The 21,028-nt window shown below is 35.8% G+C and overlaps 1 protein-coding gene across 2 annotated transcripts; it reads left to right on the forward strand.

Moving 5' to 3' along the window:
* The first annotated feature begins 4,549 nt into the window (after positions 1–4,549).
* Positions 4,550–19,678, forward strand: LOC145601470 (formin-like protein 20). Of its 2 annotated transcripts, none has more exons than XM_081657498.1 (17): positions 4,550–5,531; positions 6,156–6,859; positions 6,944–7,165; positions 7,244–9,951; positions 10,272–10,401; positions 12,817–12,888; positions 13,932–14,030; positions 14,205–14,246; positions 14,501–14,581; positions 14,693–14,743; positions 14,831–14,912; positions 15,751–15,845; positions 17,066–17,137; positions 17,213–17,329; positions 18,068–18,136; positions 18,225–18,286; positions 18,733–18,871. In XM_081657498.1, exons 1-16 carry the CDS (start codon positions 5,459–5,461, stop codon positions 18,255–18,257), a joined length of 4,650 nt encoding a protein of 1,549 aa, XP_081513624.1. In that variant the 5' UTR covers positions 4,550–5,458; the 3' UTR covers positions 18,258–18,286; positions 18,733–18,871. The 2 variants fall into 2 exon arrangements, with proteins under 2 accessions (XP_081513624.1, XP_081513618.1); XM_081657492.1 differs by having other exon boundaries at positions 4,565–5,531; positions 18,220–18,286; positions 18,733–19,678.
* Positions 19,679–21,028: the final 1,350 nt, after the last annotated feature.

The raw sequence follows: 21,028 nt of genomic DNA on the forward strand, positions 1-21,028 counted from the left end.
AAAGAAAAGATAAACAGAAAATTGACATTCTATAATGAATAAAGGGCGTGTAACAGTATTACTTTATACAAGTAGTATACAACTCGATCTACTATGTTATTTAAATTATTTAAGATTTTTTTTATGATGAGTATAAGTGGTCTATTTTAGCACTTCTTAACATGTATAATTCGCCAAATAGAACAATACTAGTGACATGAAAGGGAATGATATATTTAAAACGTAATACAATGAACTCAATATATCATAGAGAAGGAGGCAAATAGCTAACATCCAAAAAATAGGATTTGATGTCAACGTATAACAATAGGCATTAAGTTATCGTCCATGTGAACCCGACCCAACCCAATACAAAACATAATAGATGTAGGCTAATAATAAGTGTTGAGTCTGATCCGTTGACAAGGTTGTCCGTGTCTATCTTACTCAAAATAAATTTAATAAGAACCTTAGTGGTGATATAATTAGATACGAAGTATTAGTTATAGATGAAGAACAACTTGGTAATATAGCTAGAAGGTTTGAGAACAGATAAAAGAAACTACTCACTAGCTTGAATGAATAAAGAAAGACGAAGATGCTAGGAAATGGTGGATTAAATTTCTCGTCTTTTAAATAGTTAGCTATTGAATAAATATGCATTTTAAAGGGTATAATTTTTCATACACTACTTTTAAAAGTTATCTCGGACGTACTTTTAAATACGAGTAACTAAATGATGTTTTATGATTATGAATATTATCACCATCAAGTCAAGGCCTTAAGTTGGTGCGTTAATTGGGCTTTAATTACTCCAATTACCCTTATGATATTGATAGTTATGATTTATGAACTTCTTTAGCAGGCCCATAAAATACAGGAGGTGTAAATGATTGATGCAAATGTATGATTACAAGATGTCCAGCCCATGTCAACATCTGAAACTCATAAACCTCCACGGATGTTCTATCAAGTGCATTTATCATATACGAAGAAATAAATATTAGAAAGCCCTTCTCACAAGAGAAAAAAAAATTGTATAAATGTGGAGTACGAGTTTATATGTATACCAATTACCAATATATCAAAATATCTATTGGATTCGATCAATTTTTTTTTTGGTGTTCCACCCGATTCACCTTTTGGGCTAATTCGGATTCAGGGATTAGTTCTGAGTGGTTAGGATCCGATCAATCTTTTGATTAGCTGTAAAACATACTTTCTATGTTGACACGTTTCTAATTTTCTATTATTAGTTTTCTAATGTTCAATTTTAATAATTTTAATAATTAACATCTCTAATTATCAGCATTGCAATAAAATTATAAAAAATGGACATTAATAAAATTTACATTTAGACGATTTAAACAAGATTTCACATGACTTATGTTTTATCGTAACTATAAATTACTAAAGTTAATCAAAGTATATTGCAAAAAAGTCGAAATGTATCAATAAATAAAAAAAAAAAAAAAAAAAAGATGAAGTATATTTAAGGTGAACTAAACAAACTCAAAGCAAAATTGTCACAATACTAGCAAGTTGCAACACATTAAGATTTTGTTTGGTTTGGCGGAAAATTAACCCTTTAAAATCACAATTTATTGCTAATTATAGTTGAAGAGTAATAATCACATTTCAAATAGTAAAATACTTTGTATAATTATTTAAGTAAAAATCACAGTTATTGCAAATTAGCTTTTCTTTGTTTGTTTACTTAAAAAAAGCTATAGAGAAATCAATAGAAATTGGAAGGTGATCCAAGTTGAATGAGAAGAAAGGGAAAAAAAGAAGGAACAGAGGTAGGAAAAGCGATCAAAGTAGAATTTTACATCATTGGACTTTTACACTAACAATAATTTGTGATGTACTCCATGTACATATATAAATTTGGCACAAAATATCAATTTTTTTCAATCGGTAAACTAATTCAATTATTACTATTATTAATTTTTTTTTTGGGTGTTTAGAGAGTCGCAAGGGCGAAGGTGAGAATCAATCCAAAACACGGTTAAAAACAGGCCTTGCATATTATTTACACAAACTATTGCGTCCATTCGGACTTACAAAAATGCGGATTTTGATATCCTCAATTAGCTCGATAATATTCTCCACTGGCTGGATGATATTCTTTATTGACTATATGATATTCAACTGGATTGATGATATCCTCTATTGGCTATATGATGATATCTATGATATCGATGATATCCTCTATTGGCTATTTGGCTGTATGATAAAATGGCTAGATGATTTCTTTTATTGACTATATGATATCATCCAGCCATGATATTTGATCTAGCCAATAGAGGATCATCTAGTTAATAGAGGATCATGTAGCTAATAGAGGATATCATCCAAATAATCGAGAACATCAAAATCCGAATTGATGAAACATGTCGTTAGTCCGAAAAGACGCAATACCTTATCTACTATTTATTCCAAATACACTTAACTTATGGTGGTATTATAAAAAAAAAAAAATGTTATTCCGTTCTTGAAAGTGTGATTAAGAATTTGAAGATAATTCTCATAGGCTAAAATTAAGAGCATAAGAATGTTAAAAAGCTGGGTTATTAATGCTTTGATAATCATTAGAGGTTATTATGGAATTTTGGTCTGCCATCATTAATGTTCAAAACTACTTGTAATTTTTTTAATTATTAAGGCTAGTCCTTTAAGGCTTTAAGTGATATTCCGAGTATTAAATTTTTATTGGCATCTCAATTTGGTAAGTTTTGCTTAATTTCTATTCAACGATAACTTTTACCTTTTGGAATGAGGATGACCCGTCAGAACCAGTTAATTAGACTTTTGGATCCGAAATAGGCCAAACGGGTTATAAAAACTATGGATCAAGTCCCACTATTGGATTTTTCCTTTTTTTTTGTACAAATTACGAGTATGTTTTATTTATGTTTGCAAATAGATAATTTCAACCGTTAATTTCTTTGAAAATTATTTGTGTAAATTATAATTCATAGTTAATATTAATATAAGGATCTTGCTGGTTTTTTTTTTTTTTTTTTTTTTAAAATGAGAAAAAAAGAGATCTTGCTAATGAAAGAAATAGGTACTCCGTAATTAAAATACTTTCTAATGTGGTACTTCGTATTAATTTTGTACTTCGTATTAATTTTGTACTCCGTATTGCATAACAAAATTACGCGTCGATCCGTGTAATTAATGTTGATTTTAATTTAATATTTCTATTTTTAGTCATCTTATCTAATGCCCTTGGGTGTTAAATAAGAGAACTAAAAGTGGATACTAAAGTAAAATTAATATTAATTACACCGATTTGTCACGTGATTTTGCCATGCATTCCGAACTTTATACAATACTATTTTAAGTAATATGTATACTACCTCTGTTACCTTTTAATTGCAATTTTGAAATATTCCATATCTCACAAATAATACCCTAAAGTTGCAACTAAGGGCATTATATATATATATATACATGTATATATATATTCAGCTCCAATAAGTTAAGTCCTTAATTTTCTTCTCTCATAAAATATTCAGTTCAGTTAACGGAGGTAGTATTAAGTACTCCGTAGTTATCTAATGTCCCAAGGCACTTGTTAGCAGAATTCTTAATAAAATACACAGTAAATGGATTTAACAATATCTCATACAATTATAGTTTTTTTTTTTTTTTTTTTTTTTTTTTTTTTTTTTTAATTTTTTCTTAAGTATATAAATCTTAAATTACAATTAAAGTGGAATATGTAAATAGTAGAAATGCTGTAAAAAAGAAAAACAGAGGTGTTTGATATGTAAAACAATACTAATATAGCTTCTCCGTTCACTCTTAGTTGCAACGTTAGCCTGAATCGACTGACTTATAAAAGTTTCGCCAGAAGTGGATTTGGTCCAAAAAAGCTTATTTTTTTGCTCGAAATAAAGGAAATAAACACTTATTTTTGCTCTAAACTTGACCCAACCTAAAGCCTTGACTCGTAACTAGCCATTTTTTAAATTTTTTTTTTTTTTTTTTTTTTTTTTATCAAAACTCAACCCGTCCATGATTAGTTCTTTTATGAATGAGGTAGAAAGATAATGGAATTCCCACCTTTAAAGAGCCCCAAATCCATAACGGAGTTGAACCTTTGACCCTAAAATCACAAGATCAATATTTTTACCAAAAAGCCAACCCTTACAAATCAAACTCATTTCTACAATAATTAGGTAAAGTTGCGATAAGCAACAACATTTTCTCCGTTTTAAAGTTTACTTCATTTTTCTTTCAAGTAGCTCCTAAATAATGCTCTAATTCTTTATGGTTAAAAAAACTAAAAATACCATAATCCCCACAATGTATCCGTACTTTATTTAATACCCCACATATAAAAAACCAAACATATTCATTAATATATATATCTCGTAAAAGTACCAAATTATGAACACAATAATTTTTTAGGGACAAAGGGAGTATCAAGAAAGGTAAATTTCGCCACAAGTCAATACGACTACCGTCCACCGGGCTTTAATATACCTAAGCAACTAGGCCTAAGCCGCCTAACCCCCATCATCATAGATTCATTCATATGCTCAAAACCTTATGCAAAAATTGCAAAATTATAATCAATGAATGACAACTTCACAACCAAAAACATACCATTTGGCCATATTATATCTACTCATTTAAAAAACCCATAATTCTAATTATACAAATACAAGATCTTGCCTGCCAATGACCAAACTTTCATAAAATACCACCACATGAAAAAATAAAAAAAGTCTGCATTCTTCTTCTGACATTAATCCCAAAATTTAGCTTTTAATTTTCTCTCTCCTAAAACTTTCATAATCCTCTGTTTTTTTGTTTTTCCAGACTCACTTTCTCTCCTCCATTGTTACACCTCACAAATCTCCATTTTTTCTCCTCTCTTCTCTGTAAATAATATTCCACGTGTTCATCAAATTACCCATCTTTTATTATTATTTTTATTTATTATTGGGAGTATTATTTTACCAAAATTTGTTGTTGATTTTTGCAGGAGAAGAGGAGAGAGAAATTTAGAGGGAGAAAAATAAATAAAAAAGGGGAAGTCTAAGTGAATTCTCCTTTTCAGTCCACACTAAATAATATCCCCTTTTTTCTTTCTTCTTTCCCATGTGATTCTGATTGCTCCCATCTTATGAAATCATCATTTTCTTAACCCCTTTTTATATTTTTGTCTAATTTTTGATCCACCATATTTAATTTATAATTATTATTATACTTTATTATACTCAATTACATTCTGGGTTCTTCTCGACTTTTAATTTTTCTGGGGTGGTTGTTGAATTCTTCTTGATTTGATCATTTTATCCAATTTTGCACCAAATTTGATAAATTTTGAAGAGGGGTTTAATTATTTAATTCTGGGTATTTATTTAGCTGGATCGCAATTGATTGGATCTGGATTAGGGCTGGGTTTCATTGGAATTAATCGTTTTGGATCCGATTTTGGGGAAAACAGCGCCATCCCATGGCGCTGTTTCGTCGATTCTTCTATAGGAAGCCACCTGATCGGCTTCTCGAAATTTCTGAGCGAGTTTTCGGTTAGTTTTCTGAATTTAATTTTGGTTAATTATTTGTGCAAATGGTTATATTTTTCTGGGTTTGTTTGAATTATGAGTTTTGTTTAATGGGTTGGTGTTGATTTTCTGTTATAATGTGTGTAAGTGTTGAATTTTGTTGATCATTGAGCTGAAGTGCTTCAATTTATGCTGATTTTGATGCAATCTGAGGGGTTGTTAGGGTTAGATTTGGTTTCCATTTCTGGGTTTTTATGTCATTGTCATTTTTAGGTTGTTGGCATTTGACATTGTGATGTAGCTTGCATAATTGAGCTGGGTTTTTGGCTTGCATTCGACTTCTTGAGACGATTTTCGTTGTTTTAGCTACGGAGAGCTGATTGTTAGGGTATATCTGCAGTATTTGAGGTTTTCTGTTAGCTGAACTTTTAATGTAGTTCTCATTTTAAATGGCATTCAATTAGTTTATGATGCTTTCTTCTCTGCTTAGAAGAGGACGTGGAAACTTTATGAACTTAAGAACTTATCCTTGACTTCTCTTTAGTTAGCCTTTTCTGTTAGTTGAGCATGTCAATTGTTCTTTTACATTCAATTCTGCAAAAGGGTTGTTCATTTGCAATGGTAAATTGGATCGTTGTTCCTTTTCAGTGTTTGATTGCTGCTTCTCCACGGATGTGTTGAATGAGGATGAGTACACAGAATACCTTGGTGGTATTGTGACACAGCTACAGGACTACTACCCAGATGCCTCATTCATGGTGTTTAACTTTAGAGAAGGGGATCGAAGGAGTCATATTGCTGATATATTGTCTGATTATGATATGACGGTTATGGAATATCCTCGTCAATATGAGAAATGTCCTTTGCTTCCCCTGGAAATGGTTCACCACTTCCTGCGCTCCAGTGAGAGCTGGCTGTCGTTGGAGGGACAGCAAAATGTATTGCTGATGCACTGTGAAAGAGGTGGCTGGCCTGTCCTTGCTTTTATGCTTGCAGGCCTTCTTTTGTACAGAAAGAACTATTCCGGTGAGCAAAAAACACTTGAAATGGTCTACAAGCAGGCCTCGAGGGAACTACTTCAGCTTTTGTCTCCTTTAAACCCACAGCCTTCACAACAGAGATATCTTCAGTATATATCCCGAAGAAGTTTAGGCTCTGATTGGCCTCCTTCTGACACACCTCTCATTCTAGACTGTTTAATACTTAGAGTACTTCCTTTGTTTGATGGGGGTAAAGGCTGCAGACCAGTAGTTCGTGTTTATGGGCAGGACCCTTTAACCAAATCTAGCAGAAGTACTAAGCTGTTATTTTCATCTTTAAAGACCAAAAAACAGGTCAACCACTATTCAGAGGTAAAGTCTTATATTTTTGCCCACTTAATTTCTGATGATGATTTAATAGCTTTAAAGACCTTATCTTTGGCTAATTAATTGCAGACAGAGTGTCTCTTAGTAAAATTGGATATTCGTTGCCGTGTTCAAGGGGATGTGGTTTTGGAATGCGTCCATCTATTTGATGATTTAGCAAGGGAGGAAATTATGTTCAGAATTATGTTTCACTCTTCCTTTATTCGGTCAAACATTTTGTCTCTTAGCCGTGAAGAAGTCGATATCTCATGGGATGCAAAGGATCAGTTTTCTAAAGACTTCAAAGCAGAGGTAAGTTGTAGTTGTCCTTTGAGATTCCTTTTCTTCCTCAAATGATGGAGTTGAATGCATACTTATTATCTTTCTCAGGTACTCTTTTCGGATGTTGGAGCAGTTCCAGTTATAACCACTGAGCTACAAAGTGATGATGACAATGAATTTGATAGTGCTTCACCAGAGGAATTTTTCGAAGCTGAAGAGATATTCAGTAATGCTGTTGATGCCCAAGATGGGAGAACTGATTTGGATTCTCCTTTAATTCATGATAGTTCTGCCAATGAAGTCAGTAATAAAGGACAGAAAGAGGATAGAGAGCCACCTGCATTTGTAGATTGTGCACCAGAAGCAGGTGCTCGTAGACGCAACTCAAAAGGACTATTGGAGCTTGAAGCAGTGAAGGATATAGGCCTGGATGATTGGAGTAAAACATTGCATCGGGATGTTGAGTCTGATCCTAATGCTGTCAAAGACATTCTTATGGATGATACAAATCAGAAAGAAGATGTTAAATGGGCTGTGGATGATATCATTTTGCATGAAGAGAAACATAAACATGAGGTACACTTTGATGATCTGAATGAGGTGAAGGACATTGCTTTGGATGGTCAGGATAAAGAGGCAGAAACGACGATTGTGGTTCCAGATGTGCTCATAAAGCAGGATATCAAGACTGATTTTGTAGATGGCAACATGGTGGGGGAGCTGGATAGCAAACAAACTGTAGAGGACTGGGAAACAGAAAAGAGGTCAGATAGCAATAGTCCACAGCGAAAGTTGAGTGGTGATGTTAATAAGCTAAAACAAGAGAAAGTCTTGCAACCTTCACCCAAAAGGCCCCCTACATTTAACCAAAAGTCAGCTTCTGATTCTGCTTTGGGAAAGCACAGAGGAAAACAGCAAGAGGTAGCAGGGGATAAGTCTGGAAAGCAAAAACCAACTGAACATCGGTGGATACCTTCAAATAAAGGCTCTTACACCAATTCCATGCATGTGGCTTATCCATATGCTCGGGTAAACAGTGCACCACCTTCTCTAGGAAGTACAAAAAATCAAGTGAAGGACTCTGGTTCTGTTGGTAAATTGAAGGATCGTGCTGCCAGCACTGATCTTGGGTTTGTTGCTTCTAGTATCGATAGACGTCTGCATAAATCTCAGGATGCAAAGTCCATAAGACCTGTCGAATCTGCAAAAGTTTCTCGCCTTGAAACTCCTGATGATGGGCTTAGCCAAGAAGTTTCTAGCCCTATATGCTCTCCTCGCTCAGATTCTTCATCTTTGGTTGATCCATCCTCTCACACTTCAGCCGAGTCTCATGAACTTCAAGAAGAAACAAAGGCACCCTTACCCTCGCTTCCCCTATCTACTGTACAATCTTCTTCATCATATATCCCAGCTGTAGAGGTTTTACCACTACAAAGACCTCCGCCACCTCCGCCCCCACCTCCTCCACCACCTTCTGTAACTTATGTCAATTATAAACTGTCCTCTTCAATGCCTCCTCAACCATTGCTTCCTGATTCTGCTAAACAATGTGGAGTTACAACCATGCCTCAACTGGCACCACCCCCTCCACCACCACCTCCGCCTCCCCCTTATTCGAGAGTCACACCTTCACCATCACCCCAAATGGTCTTAGCAACCGCACCCCCACCCCCACCGCCGCCACCACCACCGCCACCTTCTAGTTCAAGTAGAATGTCGGCACCTTCTTTTTCACCCCCTCCATTTTATGGTGCTCCTGCTCCTTCCATCCGAGTAGCCACACCACCTCCACCTCCACCTCCACCTCCACCTCCACCTCCACCTACTAGACGTGAAATGCCACTCCCTTCCTATGGTGTGACTTCCTTACCGCCTTCTTATGGAGCACCTCCACCTCCACCTCCACCTCCACCACCACCTTTTGGGGGTAGAGTTTCTTCCCCACCTCCTCAAACTGATGCCCCGCCACCGCCACCACCGCCGCCACCGCCTCCACCACTACCTTTCGGGAGTCGAGGCCCTCCCCCACCACCGCCAACTCCTGGCCGCCAAGCCCCTCCTCCACCACCGCCACCACCACCGCCACCTCCAGGGGGCCGAGCACCTCCCCCACCACCGCCACTTCCTGGAGGCCGAGCACCTCCCCCACCACCACCACCTCCTGGTGGCCGAGCACCTCCCCCACCACCGCCACCTCCTGGAGGCCGAGCACCTCCCCCACCACCGCCACCTCCAGGAGGCCGAGCACCTCCCCCACCTCCGCCACCTCCAGGAGGCCGAGCTCCTCCCCCACCTCCGCCACCTCCAGGAGGCCGAGCCCCACCCCCACCTCCTCCACCTCCCGGTGGCGGAGGCCCTCCCCCACCTCCACCTCCCCCCGGAGGCCGAGGCCCTCCCCCACCTCCGCCACCTCCTGGTGGTGGTCGAGGCCCTCCCCCACCTCCACCACCTCCTGGTGGAGGTCGAGGCCCTCCCCCACCTCCGCCGCCTCCTGGGGGTGGAGGCCCAGGCCCTCCCCCACCTCCTCCTCCAATGCGTCCAGGAGGACCACCTCCACCCCCTCCCCCTAGAGGTGGTGTTCCAGGTCCACCAAGACCCCCAGGAGGTGGACCACCACCGCCCCCGCCATTTGGTGCAAAAGCCGCTCCAGGTGTACCTAATGCGCCTCCAGCAGGAAGGGGTCGTGGGATGCCACGTTCAGCACCAGGAAGTGCACCTAAAAAAACACCCCTTAAACCATTTCATTGGAGCAAAGTGACGAGGGTCTTACAAGGGAGCCTTTGGGAAGAATTGCAAAGACAGGCAGGGTCCCAAATGTAGTGTATCTTTCTTTCTTTTCTTTTCTGCAATAGCATATATAAATTATATTTTCCTTCCATCGTATATGTCAATTTTGCTTGCATGTGAACTGCCTTTTGAGTTTTTCCATGGGTCATCATTATACTGCTCGTAATCCTTTTTACTTTGGAGTTACTAGATGTCTATTTCTTTCATGGGTCATCAATTTACTGCTCATAGTATTTTTTCAGTTTGGAGTTATTAGATGGCTGTTTCAATAGTGGAACTTTTCTGTTTTATTTAGGGCTGGTGTATTTTTGTTATACGTAAGCATTGATATCATTCTTTCAAATTTAAGTGCTGCAGAATTTGACGTGTCAGAGATCGAGAAGCTTTTCTCTAATCAAGTGTCAAAGCCTGCAAGCGCAGGAGGGAAATCGGCTGAAAAGAAGAAGGCTGCTGGATCCAAACCTGAAGTTATTCATCTGGTAATTCAGTAGAAATGGCATATTATACTCCTTTAACTCATATGTACTTGAGGCTTTTTTTATTTAGTTTTTATTTCCTTTATTTATTTATTTATTTATTTTTTATTTTAAAAAAGTATGTATGCGTTTGTATTGTTTATATGTTTATGTTTCTGAAAGCCTTGGTTATTAGCTAATATTCCTAGTAGCTTTCATTTAACAACCAGTACAGAGTTTGTATTTTATAGAATTACTCTAGTGGTAAGTGTATAAGCCTATAATGTCGATGTATATAGCATGTGAGAAGATATCACTTGCATTCAGGATATCAGATCTTTTGTTTTCTATGCCTACAGTTGCCTATTTTCTTTATTACATGAATGGATGTTCTTAGAAAAAAAATAAACTTAAAAAGATCCTAGGATGTGTCATTGCTTGGTAAGATCTCCTTTGTTATCACTTGGGTAATATCAGTGTGCTTGTGTGTGTGTTTGCAAAATTATATCAGAGATGCAAAATTTATGAAGACCTAAGCCCAACTACCCTGCAAAAAAGTCCAATGTCTGGCAAGTTGATTTTATTTCCTGTATTTTCGTGGATTGGTGTGAACCTCTCATTCACTCTTTACTTTCTTTTCTTCTCTTCTTCATTTCCTCCATTCTCTTCCCTTAAGGTCCCCAACACTACAACTCCATTTTTGCAGATGCAAATAACTTTCACAGGATCAAACTAAAAATAAATTTAAAATGCAAATTAGAAATGGAGATCTAGAAAATACTGAACCAAATCGTTCAAATCTGTTAACGAAGAGAATGTCAATTATAAGAAAGGGCGCTGATAATTGGAATTCATTTTGTGGATATTTTCCACCACTTTGTTTGCTAATCATTTATAATTAAAAAAAATTGGGAAAAAATTCAATTACTTCAACATGCAAACAAGCTTTAAATAATAGTGGGAGAAGTGGGGTTTTTGTTAAAAAGCTAGGCATTGAGTTGACTTTTGACCAAGCCATCAATGGATATTTTGTAAAGTGGGAGGGGGAGGTTGTTTTTTCCCTTACATTTTTGGATAAACATGTGTTGTTGCTGATCAGTCTAGACCTTTTAGGCTGTTACCTCTTGCAATTTCATTCTGAAGGTTACTGCAGGTCAATTGTCCAGCAAATTTGATTGTAGAGGTGGGGTAAGAGAGATAATGGCAGGGGAGGAAATAGAAGATAAAGGAAGGGAAAGTAAGAAAATAGAGGTTAAGATTCAGAGTTCCTGGTTTCCATGAAAGAATATAATGAGGAAAGTTAACATCTTTGCCATAAAGAAAACTAAGTCAGCTCTCTGGGAAATTGACCTTTTTTCTGCCGGAATGTCTGTTTAGATGCCACTTCACAAACTTTATATCCTAGGGAAAAAAATTATTAAAGGCACTCGTTCATAAAATAGAGGTTTTAAGGTGTTGCACGGCAAAGGAAAAAAAAAAGCTGAAGACAACTAATGAGTGGTGAATCTTGCTTAGAATATCCTAGGGAAAAAAATTATTAAAGGCACTCGTTCATTCTCTTGTTTAGAATACCTGTAAGTACATAATCAAATCTTGCTGCTCAGAGTGCTCACTCCTGAAGTCTTAACTGGGATTCCCCTGTGATTTATTAGTATCATTATTTGTAGCTATCATGTTTCATAATAAATCAGCAATAGAGCTGCTGTTTTGCAGCGTTGTGGTTGTAGACTAGTTCTTTTGTTGTTGTGAGACTTTGTGTGGACAGTGATTTTTCTATCTCAATTAGTAAGATATACTTTGTGTCTTTAAACCAGTTGATTTATTTTTTGTGAATGATCCCCTGATTTTGGGGGTAGTGATTTACACGTTTAGATTCATGGAAAATGTTATAGCCTTTTTTTTTTTTTTCCCATGAGCTCATTGGCCGTATAAACAAAACCTATATGAGAAATTACTTGCTTAATTTATCCCCTTTTTAGCAAACTTATTGCTTGTTTAGACAATCCCTTTTTCCTGTATATAGTGATAAATTTTTTGACATGAAGCTAATGGGAAATACTTTTGACCGTCCTTATGGAAAATCAATGAGAACTGAACAAATCTTCTAAGCATGGATTTCAATTTAAATGTGAATGTCATGGATGATTAACAAACGTAAAGTCTGATGATCACAGCGTATAAGTTTCTATATCCTGATACTTATTCATGTGAGAAGATAATATGCAAGGGATTACTGTTGGCATTGTACATTCGTAATCTTGCACCAGCCAAATTTATGTTACCATGAGAAGGGGTTTTCAATCTTTGTGGTGCTCATTGGTTATATTCGATGCTAACTAGTTATGATTGCAATTTTAATTTCTCAATTGTCTTCACCTTTTTGTACTTTGCTTGTTGCTTGGATTCAATCATATTTATATGTCTAAATGCTTGCTGCAGATTGATCTCAGAAGGGTTAACAACACAGAGATTATGCTTACAAAGGTTAAGATGCCACTCCCTGATATGATGGTATGCTATAATTTTCTTCATATATATTTCCATTTTATTGAGTAATGAGGCAGATTTTTGTGATGGGTTTTCAATCAGCAAGTCAATTTATGCATATATATTGAGAAAACCATGATCCTCGCTATTTAAGTAATCTGTTGCCCAACTTTGATAAATGTAATGTATGTCCTTAAATCTATTTAAGATAATTGACTGTATACCAACGGACCTACCCTTATATTTTGGTGTAAAGAGAGGATTTGCAAGTTGGTGATGAATTCTGTAAATATTTGTGAATGTATATACATATCTCGATGATAATTGACAATCTAAGTGGAGTGGTTTTGATGTATTTTTTGAATGGGATATCTTTTATTCTTGATATGTTCAGAATAGACTTGTTGTACAGAAGATAAAAAACATAGCAGTCCTTTTGTCCTTTGGATGTATAAATAGTTTTTATTTCTTTTATGAAAAATGTTCTTCAGACTTTCCTTGACCTACTCAAACTCTCAAAGACATTGGAATGCAGTTATGAGTTGTGAACTTATGTTGGCTCTTAGTTTCATTATTCTTCTTGCACCATGACCACTATGTATACAATTGTCAGATTAGTGAAATTGTGTTGCCAATCCTGCAAAAGCTACTAGAGTTCTCCTGGAACTGCACTCTCTAGGAAAGCTTTTACTCAATGTTTGGCTATAGCTGTGAATCAATTTTGATGTAGATGAATTTTAATGTGATATCTTCAAGCTGACATATGTTATAGGATATACTGTTATACTCACCTTTTCTTTTTAATATATCTGTGTGTGTATGTGTTGTTACTTTCCATAGATGTTAAAAATATAAATCCATGTTGCCATGTTGATTAAGGCAGATTTTGTGCACTTTTTGCATCCTCTTGGTTTAGACAATGAAGATTTGATCTTATTAGTTTCTTAACATTTTCACTTTTTTGAGAAGGTACTGTGGGTGGTATATTGTGAAGGGATAAGCAGTTACATTGTCTGTATTTATTCATGCCATGCTAAGTGTTAGTGCTGCCTTAATCTATTCCGCAGGCTGCAGTACTTGCTATGGATGAGTCAGTCTTGGATGCTGATCAGGTGGAAAACCTAATTAAGTTTTGTCCCACTAAAGAGGAGATGGACACTCTAAAGGTTAATTTTTTGATCTTTGAACTAAAACATTTTTATATTTCGTTGTTATTGCAAGTCTTCTGCACCATTATCTTTGATTGGGAATAGGTTTCACATGCTTTAATAATTATCCTAGAGTAGTCCAAATAATTTTGCCGAAATTGTAGTTTTGACTTTCTTTCTATTTCTTTGTAGAACTACACTGGTGATAGGACAAAGCTGGGAAAATGCGAGCAGGTTTGTAACTATGCATTTTTGTTTGATTAATAAAACTTTTAATAGAACTTTTCATCTATTGATCTTTATTACATTTGTGGATCTTTGCCTTCATATTGTAGATGCTCAATTGATTATAAGCTTCTTTTCCTGGTCTTAGCTATCTTTTAATGACTTTCTCTTTTTTATTATTCCAAAAGTCTGAAATATATGCGTACTCTGAATGTCACTTTTGATTGTTGGTTTGCTTACTTTCTCTTCTTTATGTTTTACAGTTTTTTTTAGAGCTCATGAAAGTGCCGCGGGTGGAGTCAAAATTACGAGTATTTTTGTTCAAGATTCAGTTTAACACACAGGTACTTTTGTTTAGTGGGTTGCTTTGTAATAGCACCATTTTGAGCACACTTATGTGGCCTTGCTTGGTGTACATTGCTGAAATGTGTCATTGTTCCCCTTTCTTTTTGCAGGTTACAGATTTCAAAAAGAGTTTGAATACTGTAAATTCTGCATGTGAAGAGGTACATTTCGTTTACACAGATGCCACTTTTGTACTGTTTTCATGTATGTCCTGATCTCTTCACTTGTGCTTTCTTATATTTAACTAGGTGCGAAATTCTGGGAAGTTGAAAGAGATCTTGCAGATGATTCTTAATTTAGGAAATTTATTAAATTCTGGAACTGCAAGAGGTATGAATACCAATTTAGTAATGTGCTTCTCCATTAAGTTTTTACTACATTCTTACTTGGTAGACATCTACTTGTTATACACTATCCTGGTTGATTTATCTCTATGAAACTCATATTTGCTGCCCTTATCAAATGGTCAATATAAGATCTGTATTAGAAGCATCTTTTTTCTCCTTTTTTTCCCTTAGCAGGCCAAAGTAGCATCCTCCTGCTTTGGTTTAATTGGTGTGTGAAGAGTGGAAAATCTACACTTTTTTAGCCAGACTTTTAAGCGGCTGATTCCTAGACTTAAGAAGAGCTCTTTGCCAATTTGTAATTATGCTGCCTCTTAATCTGCAATGTAACCTATGTGAGCTGTGTCCAGCAAAATTGGACTGATCTCTAATTTTAATTATTACCTATCAGTTAGATTTGCGCCCAGATTTGGGTTGATTTTTGTGAGGCCCCTTGGTAATCCCCTCTCCATCTAGTTCGCTAAGATAGTGCAGAAATCTTTGCCGGATATGCATTACATTGTCAACATGGTTTGTCTCCATTAATATCCATTGTGAAACTAATACGGAGTAATAAGGATCTTAGTTTACCATTATCTCTTGCTTATGGTTTTGGTTGCTGCCTGACTAGTCTTCAGTTATATTAACAAGTCTATGTACGTTTATCAATTGCCATATATAATAACAAGGGCAAGAATAGTTTTTTAGACCAGGCTGACTAAGCCAAAGTGACTTAACCAAAAATAAGGAAAATAACCCTAACAAACTATTTGATTTTTTATTTGTCGAGTGATGAAACTTCTTTTGATATTTTGATTGATTATTCAACTCTTCATATCTTATAGGATCTGCAGTTGGCTTCAAGTTGGATAGTCTTTTGAAACTAACAGATACTCGTGCAACTAACAGCAGGATAACACTTATGCATTATCTTTGCAAGGTATGTCCTTACTTTTTTTCAAGGTTTTGATGTCTTTACTTGGAACAATCTGTCTTCTACTTGTTCATTGTGAAGTAGCCAGGCCTATTTCAATTGCTTGGAAAGGCTGTGTATATTTGATTCTCCAGTCCCCCAGACAGGAGCCACATGCACTGCAAGTCGGCGTTGATTGTTTAGTTCTATGAACTTTAGTTTGGATTCCAATTTAGCCTATTTTTCTCTGATTGTAATGTTTATGACCATTTTATCATGGTGTGTTTCAATGTATTGGGGCTTGGTGAAGGGATCTTATCTTATAATATCAAGCGTCAAATGATGGGAGCTATATATAAGCATTTATCCGAAACTAACGAATGAGATATCAAAATTAATCAAATTATTCAAATATATATATAACTTGATATTTATAATCCCATATCCTGCCTTTCTTTACAATTAGACACCTTTGCATATATTTTTGTATCTCCTCTTGTTTGCCTTTGGAGTGCTTGGATAAAGAAACTGCAAAACATGCCCAAAAGAAGTGTGTGAATTGTATATAGATTTAGGACCTCTTTGATACTAGGGACTATTAATCTATTTTACTAGATCTAGATTTGACTAGGTGTTCTGATGGATTGAATTACAAACATCCAGAAACCGAATATGGTAAAATATCTAATAAGTTTTAGATACAGTGTTTGACGGTGGCTGTTGAAATTGTTTATCTGGTATGCACCATTGAATAAAGTTCATCACTGTTGCTTTGAATCTGTTACTTGGATGGATTCATGCAGAATCTAGCTTTGATCTGGGCTTAGTTTGTTGTTTTGTTTTTGCTTTGCTATTTTTCAAACTAAAAGACAGAACTCTTGGGACATTGGAATCTATTCTTAGACATCCTGTGTGCTAGTGGCTTGAATATGAAACCTTCACTTCTGTATTTTAATGTCTTAAGAGATTGATATTTTGCACAATCATAGCTTGAAGTCTATATAGAAAAATTGCATGTGTACATAATGTGAATTTGCATGGGATCTGCACTGCCTGTTGAATGATTACTGTAAACCCATGTTGAAGGATTTCTATAAAGCGATAATGTTGAAGGATTTCTAAGTTTTGGGAGAGTTTAAACCCTTGAATGCTAGAGAGAATGTGTTACCTTCTCTGATCTATTATTTCTTCTTCTCCTTTTCCTTTTAATTTCTAGTTTCCAGTTCATAATAGTTGTTATTTTTCAGTTTGTAGCAGAGAAGTTTCCTGCACTGTTGGATTTTCATGAAGATCTTCTAAGCCTGGAAGCTGCAACAAAGGTTTTATTATTTTTCATTATGACAACTCTATGGTAAATAATTGACTATAGGCTGAGTTACAGCTTTTTTTTACAGATACAATTGAAGTCCTTGGCGGAAGAAATGCAGGCTATAAACAAAGGATTGGAAAAGGTTAAGCAAGAGCTGTCTGCATCTGTTAATGATGGTCCTGTTTCTGATGTTTTTTGCACGGTACGGATTTTCGTTTTGTGATGTTTGAAATAACTGTCTTTCATGATATGACATCTGGTAAATCTCTCCAGATGACTTTCTTTATTGGGGTGAATTCCTACTCCTTCCCTCCCCCCTAACTCTTCTTTTGAGGTTGTAACACGTGAAGTGTAGGAGCCTTTTTTGTTTTGACTTTGAAGTTTAGATAGAAAAATCCTAGAGCTTTGAGGAGATTCAAAATCCAAACCATGGAAATACAACCTTAGTTACAATAATGATCGCTGGGACACAACCATTCCTGCCAGTATCGATATTCATGTCATAAAATTAAATTTGTTGATTTTGAACCTTCCTGGTTCTGCCCACGAGCTATTTTCTTTTTTTGTGTGTTGTCTTTTGATGTTGAAATGATGAATTCAATGTTAAGAGATCACAGCTGTCGGGGAACTCTTGCTTCCCATTCTAATGCTGTGTAATACGTTTGTTTCAAAATCCTCATACATTTATTTTTTAAATAATTTTTATTGTTTATCCTTTATTTGATTTAATTTTCTCGAGCAATTTCACATTACAGTTAGTTTCTAGATACAATACAAGATTCTCTTGATTTCTTTCGCTACCGAATCAATTTAAAAAGAAGAAAAATTTGCAGTCATTATTATTATTTATTTATTTGATATTTTTTCCCTCTCTTTCATTCTTTCTCTCCCCTTTTTTCTTTATTGTATTAACCTATATTTACAATTATTATTGTCATAGACTCTGAAGGAATTTGTCGGTGTTGCTGAAGCAGAGGTGGAATCTGTGATGAGCCTTTACTCTGTAGCGGTATTACTTTTTCTACTTTTATCTTCTCTATGGTGCATTGCATTCATGCTTTTCGTTCTTTTGTCTAACTTATTGGGAGACAGGGTAGAAATGCGGATGCACTAGCCTATTATTTTGGTGAAGATCCTGCTAAGTATCCTTTCGAGCAAGGTATCATTGAAAGATTCAGTACTAGTGGTTTTTAAAGCTTATTGCTTGTTTAATTGGGTATGTCATAGCAAATGATAAATACACTTAAAATCTTAAGTACCATTTTTGAGCGAAACCTTTTCATTTTCACTCAACTACTCAAGGCCTGCAATTTGTGTTGAAGTAATGTTATACCCATTTCATTGTTGCTTCAGACTGCAGTTCCCAGTATATTAGCACTTCCTTTCACCGTGGCTGAATTTGAACATATCATATATTATAAATTTATACTACTTTCCGTAATTTTGCAATTTTGATTGTTTGTCTGTCACAGAAAAGCTGTCTGGTTATCATATATAATTGCAAACTTTCTTTTGTTTTCCACAGTGTGATTGATTTTACCAGACTTGCAAATAGCATTAATAAATATCAAGTTAGCTCATGTATTTTCCCCTAACTGAATGCAGTTGCACAGACTCTGTTGAACTTCACAAGATTATTTCGGAAAGCACACGATGAAAATTGTAAACAGGCTGAATTGGACAAGAAAAAGGCCCAAAAAGAGGCTGAAATGGAGAAGGCAAAAGCAGCCAACCCATCAAAGAAGAGTGAAACGTAGTTGAAAGAATGACAGTTCTCTCTCGTGAAGCCCAGAGTTGCACCATGGATGTAAAGGCCTCGTGCAGTCTCAGTAACCCAAAAGCAAAATCAAGCTTTTGTTGCCACCATTTGCAGTGATAGTGAAAGATGTTTCAAGGTGGTGCAGAATGAGATGCAGTCCGTCAAGGCCTGTTGAACCTTCGGACTTTTTGTCCACGAAGACCTTGGGTATGTTCAAGATGGGATGCCATGCAGTCGGTCACATGTTTATGGCCGATTAAACTTTCAGATGTATACCATATTATCACTGTACAGATACGCCCGTCCCTCCCAAGGGGTATTATCTCTCCATCAACTGCAAAAAATGATATGTAAATTCCTGTTAAGAAGGGACGCCGGCAGATGATGCTCACTTACCAATTATCCTCCGAAGCAGATGCCATCAGGATGGTGACCTCCAACGCTCATCTTGTCCTCCTGTGTCCACGCGACCTTGTACAAAGCTCTAACCTGTAGGTAGGTAAATTTTTTTGTACCATAATATGTTTTGTCCCTAATTTTTTTTCCTCCCAATATAATCAAATAGTTAGTGTTTAGAATAGGAGGTATAACGAACAGTTTTGTATAGAACTTTAGGGCCATAGAAAGGGAGATTAGGAGGTGAGTGGTTTCAGTATTGTTCATCATGCTTCTATTTCATTCAATGTAATTGTAATATACTTGAGAGTGTAGAGTTGGGAGATGGGAAATCCCTTGTTTCTCCCATTCAAATAATTAGCATTTCAGAAGCAGGATCGGTTTTTTCTAATCTTCTATTAAGTGCGTGTTTTTAATCTTTGTGGTTTATTTAAATAAATCATACATATCTCTGCCCTAAACACCATTTTTGGTTTGTTGTAAAAAGATCATTGAATGTATTGCAAAAGTGGAAAAAAAAATAAATAAAAAAAAAAAAATTCTTATGGTACAGAAGTGAATTTATTGTCTGGTTGCGCAAACAATAGCCCTTGTTGTTGGTTCCTACTAAGGTAATGAGGTTGTGTTGCTGAAACCGTGTTAGGTTGTGTAATGCTGAAACTACGTCGGGTTGTGCCATGTCGAATACTAACTTGGCCAGTGCCACTGCCACTGCTGGATAGCGTTTTGCTCGGAATTCTTACACTTACATTAACGTCGAAAATTATTTATAATTAGACCTTTGCTATTGCTCCATCTTTCATTATTTGTTTGATGCACAAAATTCAGATTCTAACCATTATTGAGACAATCAACTTGGGTTTTCTTGAAGAGAAAGAACGAAAGATCCTGACAATGTATAGAATCAAGTAAGATATTGAATATTTGTTAGTAGGGTCAACTACACCTAATTATCGGACCAATAATATCATGGTTGTTGATTTCATTGGAGTTAATGATGCTTTGTTGTTTGCAAAACCATAAGATGTGGGGGAGAACCGACTAATTAAGTAAGAATGTTATGTAACATGGTATTATAGCCTCAAAAAAAAAAAAAAAAAAAAAAAAGAAAAAAAAAAAAAAAGTAAGATGGTATTACAACTCTTACTTTGTAAGTTAAAAAAGAGAAGAGGATGAATGTTGCAATGATATTGTTTATAGGGGTAAAATTTATTCAGGAATTAACTAAACAAATTTTCTTGTCGATTAGATCGGAGTCCTCTTACCCCCTTCTATTCAAAAGGTTTGTACCTCATTTGATAACTAAATTACTCTAGAACGTCTTATGTGTGGCTGACCATATCATGTAACCAATTATAAAAGAAAAAGAACAAAGTAAACTTCTATAACACTGATCGAATAACTCTTATAACAATAACTAATTAACTCCTACCGATTGCTGAATGGGTGACCCTCATGATGGCTGGCCAAACAGTACAACCAACCACACATATAAGGATATTTGATTATCATTCATTTGTTATCTTTATTCCATGAAATTCGAAAATGCTTAGGATCCATTACCCACTTTTTACTAAAATCAACCTTACTATTTTATGATATGCTTTATTCGAAATTCCTTTTTAGGTAAACATCTTTAATTTTATAAACGAAAGTCCTTTTCAATTTAGCTAGCTGTCTCAATATTGAAAACAAAATTTATGGTTAGGGAAAATCTTGCATTTCGTATGAGGATATATTTATGGT

The sequence above is a fragment of the Chenopodium album genome, chromosome 2 (assembly GCF_948465745.1).
Source record: "Chenopodium album chromosome 2, dcCheAlbu1.1, whole genome shotgun sequence".
In the NCBI taxonomy this organism is placed as follows: domain Eukaryota; kingdom Viridiplantae; phylum Streptophyta; class Magnoliopsida; order Caryophyllales; family Amaranthaceae; genus Chenopodium; species Chenopodium album.